This window comes from Cryptomeria japonica, chromosome 8 (genome assembly GCF_030272615.1).
Source record: "Cryptomeria japonica chromosome 8, Sugi_1.0, whole genome shotgun sequence".
Taxonomy (NCBI): domain Eukaryota; kingdom Viridiplantae; phylum Streptophyta; class Pinopsida; order Cupressales; family Cupressaceae; genus Cryptomeria; species Cryptomeria japonica.
The window spans coordinates 587,715,672-587,729,368 of record NC_081412.1 but is presented as its reverse complement, the minus strand read 5'-3'; the positions used below and the strand labels follow the sequence as shown (position 1 = coordinate 587,729,368).

At 34.5% G+C, this 13,697-nt stretch overlaps 2 protein-coding genes across 4 annotated transcripts in view; both read right to left on the bottom strand.

Moving 5' to 3' along the window:
* Window positions 1-13,697, bottom strand: part of LOC131054675 (alpha-glucan phosphorylase, H isozyme) — a 67,514-nt gene that overhangs the window by 42,655 nt on the left and 11,162 nt on the right. The window lies entirely within an intron of this gene.
* LOC131857282 (uncharacterized) lies at window positions 8,163-12,773 on the bottom strand. The gene is made up of 2 exons (XM_059209550.1): window positions 10,593-12,773; window positions 8,163-10,252 (listed from the first exon to the last, which is right to left on the bottom strand). The coding sequence occupies exon 2, from the start codon at window positions 8,875-8,877 to the stop codon at window positions 8,254-8,256; it is 624 nt and encodes a 207-aa protein (XP_059065533.1). The 5' UTR covers window positions 8,878-10,252; window positions 10,593-12,773; the 3' UTR covers window positions 8,163-8,253.

The following is a 13,697-nucleotide window of genomic DNA, read 5'->3' as shown; positions in this document are numbered from 1 at the left end:
ATGCCAAGATAAAGTGCAAAGACAATGCAAGGTGGGCAACCTGAAATGAAGAGCATAAAATTCCCTCCAAAATTCAATTTTAAAATGCAATAATCCATGAGAAGAAGGCCAAATTGAAATAGAAAAAAATTGCAATTTGAATAAAAAAAGAATAAAATCCTTACCTAGCCGACCCTTGTAAAGAAGATGTAACTGCCTTTGGGCGCCTATATATGCAAGATCAAGGGAGTCATTTTCACATCACTCAAAACAATTTAAAAGCAGAACAAGTCTGATTGAGAGCAGAAGTCAGTGAATAAGGATCAGAATAAAGAAAGAATTACAGCAGATAGAGATGGATTTGTGCAAGAAAATCAGGTCTGAAGCAAGTAGTGAAAGAAAGAGGAAGGAAGTACATGATCTGTCATTGAAAACCTTAAGGAGAAGTGATTTCTTGGAGGAAATACAAGGTGATTTACATTCAAATTTGAGCGGATCTCTTCACAAATTCAGTATTTCCAGATTTTAAAACTATAGGAAACATCATTTCCAGAAAAATTCAGAGTTTGGAAGGGTTTGTGAAGCATTTTTTTGTGAATTGTTGATGTTGTTTTAGGATAAAATGTGTTTCACAACTTTTCTTTGAAGAATGAATTACATGAAGTTTCTTTTTAAGTTCTTCAAGATGAATTAGGAATGCATGGTCTTGAACTTTAATTTTTTTTATCATGATCTTCTTGCATTTCACTTAAAAACCTAGCAATCTATTCACAATTGTAATTCAAAGTTTTTTTTTCTTTTAGGAGTAGATGTCAGGAGTAAGACTAGAGGTATGTCAAAGCAATCCCAAATGAAGAATGATTTCAAAGGGGTGCTTCCAAAGTCAAAGATCATTTCACAATGGAGGAAGATTGGAGACACAAACCTTGGACATATAGATATGGAGAAGTTCAAAGAACGATTGTATGGGCACGATGGACACAATTCATTAAAGATAGCTAGGAAGATGATGCAAAATGGAATTGTACAAGTTGTTGGTTTTCCTCCTGCAGTACAATGTAGTGAGTTGATGGTGAAATGATAAGACATTTGATGGTTCATATCATTTGTGGTTTGTTGATTGAAAATTATTTTGCATGGTTAGTTTGAACCTTATTTTAGCAACAATTCCATTGTGGGTGTTCATTTTGATTGCACTAGTATTGGGTATTTGAATGGATGTTTACAATATAAAAATCTTTTACTACCTTTGAAGCTTGCACTCTTTCTATGGCGTTGTGAGCTATCTTTGGTCAAGTAGAAAGTAGTTCCATAAGGAATTTGTTTTATTGGAGTTGAGGAAAAATCAACTCTACAGCTCCCAAAGATCACCTACATACAAACCTATCACAAAAAGAGAGAAGCAAAATAGCTATGGAGGCCAAAATTCATTGATCTAGAAAAGAGGAGTCACATTGATTGTGAAACAAGAATGCAATTCAATAATTACAGTTGTTATGAAAATACAAAGAGAGAATCCTTACAAGAGGATACTCGAAACCCTAAAGGAGAAAACCCTAAAGAATTATAAGATTCCTAAGTTTAGCTTAAGCATGGAGTATAATAGACTAATAATTAAATAAATAATTATTAGCTAATAAAAGATAACTCCAACACCCCCCGTTAAGATGAACTTAAGGAGTAGCTAAAAAACAACTAAGGACTAAAAAAGCATGTAAAAAATGCATGAAATTAACAATGGGTCTCGACAACTAGGCCTGATGAGGTACCCAAGTACAATAAAATCTCTGTAAAATGGAGAAAAAAGAGAAAACCTTGTGGGAACAAAACTCCTCTCCAAGAAGAGATGAAAGCTCAAGTAAAGAATTAAGAAGCCTCCAAACAAGAGTGTTCCAGAAGATAAGAACAAAAAAAAGAGAATGAAGAACACCACTGAAGCATGAAATAGCTGCAAACACTGTCGAAGAGTAACTGCTGATCTGAAGAACCTCCACTGAAATAGAACATGACTAGGTAGAGAAGACTGTAATCTACATAAGTGCCCTCAAATGACACTACTCGAATCAGATGGCAAACGAAGGCAAACAACTGAACTCGAAGATACAGATGGCATGAAACACCAAAGCCTGAAAAGTTGATCAATCGAACCAAGGAAGCATTAGAACAACAGGACAAACCTCCCCATAATGTTGAAAAGGGAGAGAGACAGGTACACTGAAAAGAACGGCCAACAAGAACTGCATGACGAAGAACCAGGAACATCGAAGGTGCAAAAAAAGTACAGTGTCGTGGAAGGAACACTCACTTGACACGCATCATGAGGATAATGTCATGAAAGGAACACTCACGTGACAAAGCTAGATGGCAAACAAGGGCAAACATCAACCCCCCCATGGCACTTTATAAGTAGTGCATGTACAATAAGACACAAGATGTGCAAGATCCGAAGTATACAATGCATGGTGGCACTTTATCTCAGTGTGTTTGCACAAATAAAATGCTACAATGATCAGAAGAGACAAGACTGGAAACAAAAAGAACAGCCAAAGACAAGACATCCTACTCAAAGAAAGAGATTCCAGGACCTGAAACATCCAAGATATTCACCAGAGTGCTGAAAAGCAAAAAATTGAATAAAATATACCTGGAGAAGAATCTGGAAAAAAAACTCATATGAATGGAAAGAACATTGAACAAGCTTTCCAACGATATAAAGTTTTCGAAAAAATGGAGTTAGGATGCTCAAGTTATGTCTCCTGGAGTGCAAAAAAGAACCTCTGGCTTTGACAAGAAAAAACGCTATCAAAAAAGAAAAATCAAAAATTCAAACCTCGAGATCTAAAGAGAGCTCGAAAAGAGCTTTCCGACAATATAAAGTTTTTGAAAAAGTGCCTCTGTATGACCAAGTTACGGCCAAAAGAAAAAACCCCTCTTGTAGGACATAGAGGGTTAAAAAAAATTATTTATTTATTTATTTTTATTTTTTTGACGAAAATTTTCTGACACATTTGTAGGTATAGCTGTACGGATTTCCGTGCCTTGAAAAAACGTGCCAAAAAAAATGTCCTAGATGCCCATGTCACCGAAAATAGGCAAATTATATATCAAAATTCATGTGATCAGCCTTTTGAATCCAACTGTGAGGTCCTTTTGGCACCAAAACATACCAAAAAAATCAGCTACCCCCAGAAATGGAAAAAAACAACTGAACAAACCCCCAAAAACATAGATCTGAAGAACAAGACCCAAAATCTCTCATGAAAATAACAGGGGCATGCAGATCTAGAGCTCTGATACTATATTGGAGTTGAGGAAAAATCAACTCTACAGCTTCCAAAGATCACCTGCATGCAAACCTATCACAGAAGGAGAGAAGCAAAAAAGCTATGGAAGCCAGAACTCAAAGATCCAAAAAAGAGGAGTCATATTGATTGTGCAACAAGAATGCAATTCAATAATTACAGTTGATATGAAAGTACAAAGAGAGAATCTTTATAAGAGGATACTCGAAACCCTAAAGGAGAAAACCCTAAAGAATTTTAAGATTCCTAAGTTTAGCTTAAGCATGGAGTATAATAGACTAATAATTAAATAAATAATTATTAGCTAATAAAAGATAACTCCAACATGTTTATCTAAACCATTATCCATTATCATCATTGTCCTTAAGAATAGATTAGATTTCTAAACCTTTTCTCTCTTTTGCATTTTATTTGAAATCATTCTTAGGATTAGTTTGAAAGAGCATCAATCATTATTGCAAAATCTGATGTCATTGAAGGTCTCGAGGTCAAAAATTTGCTAAAGTTTTCTTTAGGAAAGAATTGATAAAATCTTGAACAATTGTGTAAGTCCCTTTGTGTAAACAACAAATCACATCATTTTTCACTGTGTTTATCCCTCGCATCGTCAAGACCTGACAATAGGAACCTTGGGGTAACCTTATTTGATCATATCTTTAGCATTTAAAGTTTTCTTATCCAAGAGAGGATATAATACTTAGCGTATTTTATTTTGTGTTGGAGAGTGTCACAAAACACCCGTCAATAATACCTTGGGGTGGTTTCTTCTTTAAAGAACATTATATGGTGTAACCCTACCAAAAGGGTACTTTTATTTTTATTTATGAGTATATTGAAAATGACAGCACATTAACTGAGCATACTTTTCTATTTATTGGATATATGGATTTTTAAAGTACCAAAATCCACAATCTATCTATGGTTAGATGTAAGAGAATGCAAAGCAATGTATGCCACAACGAAGCAATCATTGTGATTGATAGGAAGAATCTTTCTATTAAATTTCTTGGAAAAATCACTCTACTATTAGCACTTTTGTTAGTAGGTAGCGACAAAAAGTGCATGGATTTTTTGACTTCTTTCCTTCTCACTTATCCTCTTGAGGCTTACCATCCTATTTGAGATCTTTATAATACCCCTCTTGTTCTCACTTCTTGGTTTTGGCTAAATGAGAACCGTTCTTTGAAATAATCTTTTCCCATAAACATTAGTTTGTATTGATCACTAATTAACACATTATAAAAATTCTATTAGAATTTCCTCTTTAGCTCAATTATAAATAAAATTTTCAAGGGAATGGTAATTACACGCAAATATCTTGAATATATTTGAAATAATTTGCAAAATCTATCTTCTTCCCTCCTCTACCTCTCTTTGGTATTCTGAAACCTCCCTCCCTCTCTTACATATTGTTTTACTATGATATAATGGAGTAGAGCTGCTTGGTAATTCTAACCTCTATGATCTTATTCACAGGTTGATTAACTAGTTCTCTAAAAATCCTTGTGATACACCAAATGGCACTCATAAAATTTCCCTAAGTTAGCAGATTATTCACAAACATTAATGCAAGTGAGAAAACTCACAAAGTAAAACATTACCATTGCATATCAAATAGACATTGATATACATGCCAATTTCGAAAAGAGATTCTTATTGACAATTCAACCCCACATTATGTTGAAATCAACGACATATTATAGTATTGAGAAGTGCATGTATCAACATACCTTGATTTATAGGGATATGATAAGCCCACTAACAACTTTGTTAGTGTAAATAAGGATATTATACAACTAGATAGCTTTTAACCTATCTAGGAGAGTCCTATTTACAATTGTTAAGTCCACATTTACCAAAAAAAAATCATTTTGTTTCACATCATGTGGTTGAGACACATGTGCATGACAAATCAAGGAAACGTGACACTAAATCATGTGCACATGACACCTTTATCATAGTTGTCCTATGCACATGACAAATCAGGGAAATGTATCCTATACACATACAAGATGGTTAGAGACTACAACTACCTTCTCATCTCACCCCTTTCTATATAATCAAGGATTTAACATGTTATTGTAAGTTTCTCTCGGCACACACATATTGTATGAATATTATTGCATCTTTGGCTCTATTGAAATCTCTTATAGAAGGCTTATCATTGTTTTACAAGATCTAATGGGCTATGAGAGTCAAATATGGGATCCCAACATGATATCAAAGCCTTCAATTTGCAAGCACCTTCTCAAAATAGGAGATTTTGGCCAACAACTTTCATACAATGCATTTTTGAGCCAAGCAAACATCACCAATGCACTCAAAAGGTCCGAGAGGCAAATTATGAAATATAATATATTTGATCTGAAAATTCAAAATTAATTTCTTAAGGTACAAATTTTGAGGCAAATTGCACCCTAAAATTATATAAAATTCCACATGAACTTGTCAGTCAACTGCCATTGCTACCTATATGAACATTCAATACAAATCAAGCATATTCTTGGCTCTAATAGGCTGGATTTTCGAGGTGAAAATACTGTTTTTCCAAAAAACATGATCATTAAAAATTTATTACTTTGTGGTTGATGGTATAGTCACTGAAGTCAAGGAACATTTCATCCATAAAATGTTCCATCAGCTAAGGTCATTGATTTTCATCCTTAAAATTTGAACCCTCACAATTGGCCATTCTATGTTTTTGGCTCAACTTCAAGAACCTATTTCCCAATAATATAATTTGATTCTTTCAAGCAATTTTTTATTTGGAATAATTTTTCATGCCCTACCTTATGCTTTAATCATTTTGTAATTTTGGTTTACAGCTTTTTTACAAATCACGAGTTCTCAAAGGTCACCCTAAGTAGTTCCCATTTTTGAAAGTTCAGAAAATTGTTTGAGCACATACAAACTCCTTTTTGGGTCACATTTTTTTATACTACCCAATTTTTCAAACACTAGTAGAGGTGGTGTTAGTTTTTCTTAATAGTGTTTTAAAATTGGACTTTCAACATTTGCCTCCATTTTGAGACTTTGTAATCACTATACATCATAACCACCTAGTAATACACTAAATATAAAAATATAAAGTTCCAAATCATTGTACTTGCTTGGGGGTGCTCCTTGATTGAATCAAGGAGGTAATATGGTGCTTTTGCTTTTGATTCTCTTGTTCATGTGATCATGTCCCTCACAGTAAATTCATTCCATTTGATTATTCTTCATGATCCTCCTAATAAATGGAAGAAGAGCAAATGTTGTTTATGTGTGAAAAGAAAGAAAACAGAAGAAAATTGTATTCATAGACAAACTAATGAAATGAAATACTTCTCATTGATAATGGTATTGCTTTACCTGATCATTATAATCCAACATATACGAAATCATCATATTGTTTCACTCAAACATTTTGTGAGACAACATCATTTGGGGATGAACAATGTAATCCAATGACTTGCATTGAGATCTCATCTCCTTTCTCATCACTTGTTGCTACATTTGAATTCAATGTTGATTCATTCATGCTTCCAATGATTCTTTGGAGAAGGTTATTGTTATCAGTTTTCCAAACTCACCACATTGGGACACAGTTTTACCATAAATATCATTCTTGTTTGTAGAATCCCACATTGCAGATTTGGAAGACACAATTGAGGACATTTTTATGCTATTTTGTAATGTCCACTTTTCAAGCATAATTGGTTTGTGAACAATTAGTCTATTTTCCAAGTTTTCTTGTAGGCTAATTGATGAGAAAGGGAGAACTCCTAAGTTCTCAAAGAGCATAGGATTATTTAAGTAGTGGAATTGTTCATGGCAGTGAGTTAAGATGATCTTGTCGAGCCTCATGGTGCTTTCAAAATGTGATTTCAGCCTTTTGGGAGCTCTCCAAACTACTTGGAGAAGTATGCTATTCTAGACAGTCACCAAATTGCCTTTAGTTCATCATCCTAAGTCCTCAATGACATACTGGTATGATTAAAATTTCATGTCTCATTTTGATACTTTCCGCAATTTGTTTGATTTATTTAATTAATTAAGTAATTGTTATTTAAATTGTCATCAAGAGGAAATATTAAAAAGGCAACTAAGTATAATTATTTATTTAAAAGTGTTTTAAGTTGTGCCTATAGGGGGGTTCCTAGGCACAAGGTGGTCTTTTGCACATAAAGAATTATTTAATTTGAAAAAAGAGTTTGTAGAGGAAAAAGAAAGATTATTCTTTTAGAATATTAAAAAGGCAACCAAGTATAATTATTTATTTAAAAGTGTTCTACGTTGTGCCTATAGGGGGGTTCCTAGGCACAAGAGGGTCTTTTGCACATAATGAATTATTTAATTTGAAAAAAGAGTTTATGGAGGAAAAAGGAAGATTATTATTATTTTCCCTCCAGATTCTTATAAATGGAGTTCGAGAGCTAATGACTTGATATGATTTTTGCTTCTGCGTTTGAGAGAACATGTATCTCTAATTTTCTTGAGGACAAAAGCCCTCTTGAAAATACTGATTTCGGGGACAAAAACCCCCAAGCGAGTTTCGGTGGTTTGATACAAAAGCCACAACTATGCCTACAATTGAAGTTTTGAGTTGTGCATGATGGATACATCTGATGTATTTTGAAATTCATATTCTGGCTTCCTAACATTGTGGTTATGAGCTAAGTCACCAGGTTCAAATTCGAATTCGAAGTTCGACAGCTTTGAAATTCGAATGAAGTTCGATGCGGAAAAAATTTGAAATGTATAAAATTCGAATTAAATTCACCATATGTAATTTTTTAAAATTTTTAATAAATATATGTAATATATCTATTAAATTGCCTAAATAGTTTAACATTGATAAATAGATTTGAAATCATTACAAAAAGATGACACATTTATAAAATATAAACCATAGGAAACATATGCTTTCACAATTGCAAAGATGTTCTTTTGTCAAAAAGGTACAATAACAGTCAAAAACTTTATAACTTTAAAATAACTCTAAGTCATCAAGAGCACTTGGTTGGGATGCCAAATCATCATCATCTGTATCACTACTCAGTTCATCATCTGCAAAGTCAGGCTCATCTGCATTTGGCATTTCTATGCCTTCAAGAGTTTGTTCTAAAGAAGTGTTCTTTTCTGATTTGTTCATCAGCAATTTCAAATTGCTGCGAACATAGACAAGATCTCCCAATTTTCCAATCAGCAGTTTGTTCCTCTTTTTGGAATGGATGTGGTCAAAGCAACTCCATTTCCTCTCACAAGCTGATGAACTTGCTCCTTGACTCAAAATTCGAATAGAAAACTCTTGCAGTTCAGGAGCTGATGATCCATAAGCGATCCACCATCTATATCCAGGCATACGTGGCGAGTCATATTTGGCTTCTGCCCCTCCAAACATCCCTTCTCCTCTCTTGTATTGCCAACTTTGATCTCTGATTAGTGCTGCAATTTTTGGATCTGGTACATACCTGCTAATGGCTTGGTAAAGCCCTGCCATGATTTCATTATCACCCCTTCTATCAATAGAAAACAACTTAGGCTCCAAAAAGCAAGCTGCTGCATGTAAAGGTGTGTGCATCATTTTCCATCTGCAATCAACTGTCTCCATATCTGCATATATTTTGCTTCTTCATTATTTAGTGCTTTTTGAATAGATTCCTTACACCGGTCCATGCTTTCATAAAGCATGCCAAGGCAAGGAGTGTCACCATCAACCATACGAAGCACATCAACAATTAGTTCACATTCAAGCAAAACTTTTGCTGCACTTTACCAGAAATGGCTATTTAGGATGATTTGCTCTATGTTCTTCCTCTTAGGGCCTTTAGAAAGCACTGAACTTTCCCACTGATTGGAACAAATAACAGATCTCAAAGCTTCTTTTTCTTCAACCACTCTTTTCAAAGTGATATAATATGAAGCAAATCTTGTTTCACAAGGCCTCAACAATTCCTTTGATGCATGCTGCCTATAAATACTCAATGTGAGACAATGATTCTGTATGAAATTTGCAATTGCTCTCCCTCTATGAATAGTTTCATTTACCTATGGGAATTTAGCCAAGTCATGAAGCAACAAATTGAGGTAATGGGCTGCACATGGGCTCCAATATATCTGTGGGTACTTCTCTACAATCAGCCTCCCAGCTCCCACACAATTTGTTGCACTATCAGTTACCACTTGAACCACATTTTCCACCCCTACTTCAAGAATGGCTTCCTCTAATATTTGAAAAATATACTCTAAAGTTTTCTTGTGGTTCATGGTGTCAATGACTTTCAAAAACACAACACCTTCAGGACAAGACACCAAAACATTAATCAATGGCCTTTGACACATATCTGACCATCCATCACTCAATATAGTGCAACCTGTTTCCTTTCAAGTGGCTTTGACATCAGCTAATTTTTCAGTTACTCTATCTTTTGACCTCTGCACAAGAGTTGTCCTAATAGCCTCTGAACCTGGGGGTGTGTACCCTTTGCCAAACTCTGCAATTTTCTGAACTGCATTACGGAAATGAGGATTTCTCACAACATTGAATGGAATAGAACTTGTGTAAAACAAATCAGCAACTGCATCATCCACCTGTTGTTTCTCTACTGGTTTCCAAAAGTTGTTTAGTGTTCCACTCTGTTTTGATACAGTCACCGGTTTGGATTGCACAGAAAAGGAAGACATGACAGATGTGAATCTAGATATATCTCCTTCAATTCTCTGTTTCTTTTGTGCCTTCTTCACTTTGCCTACCATTGAAGCAACCAACTCTTTCTCTAGAATAGCTTTAAGTTCTGGAGTCACACCTATGCATGCTTGAACACCTCCACTTGGAGCCCCTGTATTAGCAAGGAAGTGGTCCCTAAGCCTTGTTAAAGTTCCAATTATAGTTCCCTGACATAGGTTACATTTAATGTGAGTTCCATTTTGGGTCACATGCTTCCATGCCTCGGAAGTTGATTTGGGAGGAGCCATTAAATGAAAATCTACATGTTTGGAAAGAAAAATTAAAAAACACACTACATTTATTTCAACCTTTCAAAATAGAAATACTTTTAAGTTTTAAGTTTTAACAATTTCACAAATGACCTCTTAAAAATATATAATAAAAATATATAATATTAAACAATATAATAAAAAACTATTAATATAAAATTAAAAATTATATAATTATAATATTAAACAACATTATAAAATATAAACATTATAAAATATAAACATTATAAAATAAACATTATAAATAAACATTATAAAATATAAACATTATAATTATTCAACCTAAAATTTAAAAAAATAAAAAATGAGAAGCGGACCATGGAAGCCTACCTATGCAAGTCGGGCAATGGTCGCGCCGTGGCAAACTGGTAGCAACCGTGGGCAATGGCAGACTGGGCAATGGCAACTCCCGTGGGCAGACTGGGAAATGGCAACTCCCGTGGGCGTGGCGGACTGGTAGCAACCATGGGCAATGGCGACTCCCGTGGGCGTGACTGCAACTCCCGTGGTGGTCGGCAACCTCAACTCCTGTGACAAGCAACTCCCGTGTGGCCGCCCTATTTATTAAAACCTCGACGAAACCCTAAAACGCAAGCGGAAAAAATGCTTTTCAGCTACCCTAAACTTTTATTCGAATTTAATCGGATTTTTTAGGGTTTTTGTAGAATGTTTCAAGTTCGGCGAATTTTGAACTTCAAGGTTGAAATTCGGTCGAACCTGGTGACTTAGGTTATGAGTGCTCGTTTCGAAGAGTTTTTGTGTAACCTCCTATGCTAGTCATACATTCAGCTTGGGCCGTAGCAATTGGGGTCATTGTATTTGGTACTGACCAAATCTTGATTTCTTGTTGTTTGGATTGAGTTTTCCAGGGTTTTCTACAGCTTGAACAGTCTAAGGAAGTTCTGAGGGCCTTATTTTGAGTCATGCCTTTCACTACTAGGTTGTACCATGCACATGGGGGGTGTGCAGTAAAGAGATGGCACACTACATTTCTAGGAAAACTTTTATGCTTCCCTTAAGGGGCTGCACCATATTGGCAGGCAATACATGATATAAACATTCAAGTATTAGGTGACATTTACATATGGGCATTTACTTATAATTTAAGTTATATTTCATGTATATAGTTCAAAGATGTTTGAGATGGGTTTCAGATCTTTAGGAATTATAATTCAAATTCTATTTTTTGGAGGATCTCATTATTTCTCAAGCTTAGTCAAATTTAGTAATCAGCAATTTTCAATGTGATCTCAATGTGTGTTCAATTGTATTGTCCCCATTTCTCAGCCCAGACCTTTTTAAAAGAAAATAATTTAATTGTTAATGTTTTTAAGCTGAATATTTTTAAAAATGAAATTTCTAAGGCCAAAAATAAAATTTAAATAATATAAGTCACTTAAAGGGAATTAAAAGGTTTATTATTTCAAAGGTGATTTTATAATTCCAGAATGTTTTGCATGGGTTATAAAAAGGCTGAGGAGAAAAAGGATTCATTCTAAATTTTGATTATTTCTCTTTCTGAGATTTTCTGCATGTGGCCAAATTCTTACCAGAAGGCAAGTGGTTCCAAACAGGGATCAACGGTGAGCTGAAGATTTGGGATTTGGGGATGATTTTACTGGTACAATTTCATACAGGAATTGCCTTTGTGCTGAAAGATTTTAGTTTGTGATTTGATGTGGAAATAGAAGATTTATTCTCTAAAGTTGGATGTTGAGCTACAAGGTAAATTTATTGAGATTTGAAAACAAATAATAAATTTATGGGGCTTGCATAAATAATTAAATTCTCTTCGTTGGTTTGTAATGCAGGGATATTTTGTAATACCCTAATGGTAGTACCACCAGTGATTTCTTCCCTGCATTTTAATGTATTTGCTGATGCTCATCCCATTGAATGAGTGAAAGTTTTGTATTGCTCACCCCACTGAATAAGTGAAAGTGTTGTATTTGCTCACCACTGAATGAGTATAGGTGTTGTATTTTCTCATCCCACCAAATAAGTGAAAAAAATTGATATGGCTACTGTAATTGCACTCACCATTGAATAAGTGGAAGTGATTGTGTTATGTAATTGCACACTTACTTGAATAAGAAAGAAGTGTATGTACTTATTGTAATTGAAAATTTTGCTGAATATGCATTGAAGTGCTTTCTTTTCAGTTCTGGCATAGCACAAAGTGAAGTTTAGCCAGCATTGCCACTGTGTTTCCTTACAAGTTGCTACATTCTATATAGTTATTGTGATCCTATACACCGTGTGCTCTCACCTTGCCCATCTCAGGAATTGGGTGATTAGAAAGTGGTAAGGACATTGCATTACAGTTCATTTCAGTTGTAAAATTCTAAAAAACAAAATAGTGTGGTTATTACATATTTGCAAATTTGCATGGACACACATATGGATACAAATATGTATATGGTATCGGATATGGATTCGACAAATTTTTAAGATCCCAATATGAACACAGCTGGAAATGACATTCTTAAAAAACACATACACATATATAAAACACAATTTTCTAAGTTATTAGAGAAGGTTTTCATTACTTCAAAAGCAATATAGACACATAATTGCTACATAAATAATTATCAAGTTGATTTAACAATTTACAATATGCAAAAATAGTAAAGTTGCATTGGAAGATAACACAAAAAACTGTGTTGCTAAAATAGAAAAACATTTGATATATCTTTCTCATTTGGTGTAGGTTTTCTTTATACCAATTTTTTTTTTAAATTGTATGAATGAATTTTTTTTAATTAAATTCCTGAAGATTTACGTCAAATTTTTTAAAAATCAAATCACATAGTTTTGGCAGGAATGGAAAATCAAGGTTTTTTGGGCACGCATGGGTAAAGTATTTGATGTGTATCCAAGCCTTAAAGGATACATATCCATTTTGGATATAGGGATACATGCGCCCAAGGAGAGACAGAGGAGTATCTGGCTACTCTGCATATTTGATGTCAACTTTGATGGAGTTGCATCAACATCATCTTCTTTGATTGGATTGTTCTTCATCCTCGTCTTCTGTTGTCACAATTTGACAATAGCTTCCAACACTATAGGAGGTAATTTGAAGGGAGGCTATGGTTTATCTTCTCATCTCAATTTTGAGAGGGAGCATTTCCTTGCATGGAGTTCTTTTCTTCTCATCTTTTCTATTGTGTGGGTGCAGGGGCGTGGTGGCAGGGGGGCTGCCTAGATCTCTCCTTTATTTCATATGGGAGGGAACATTTATTGTACTTTGTGCTAGAAGTAGCCATTTGGGGGCCATGTTAAGCCCTCCTTTCTTCACTTGTTCATTTTTTTATGGATCTTTTCTCTTTTGAATATGAGATCTATCCTATTAGGTTTTCACCTTTAGTTGGTTTATGAAAAATTTGTATGTGGGTACCTAGCATGGCCTCGTGATCAAGACCCATTATCATT

What these genes read in the sequence shown, in the direction of transcription:
- LOC131857282 (XM_059209550.1), bottom strand. Translation starts at nt 8,877, where the DNA reads ATGGAGACAGTTGATTGCAGATGGAAAATGATGCACACACCTTTACAT.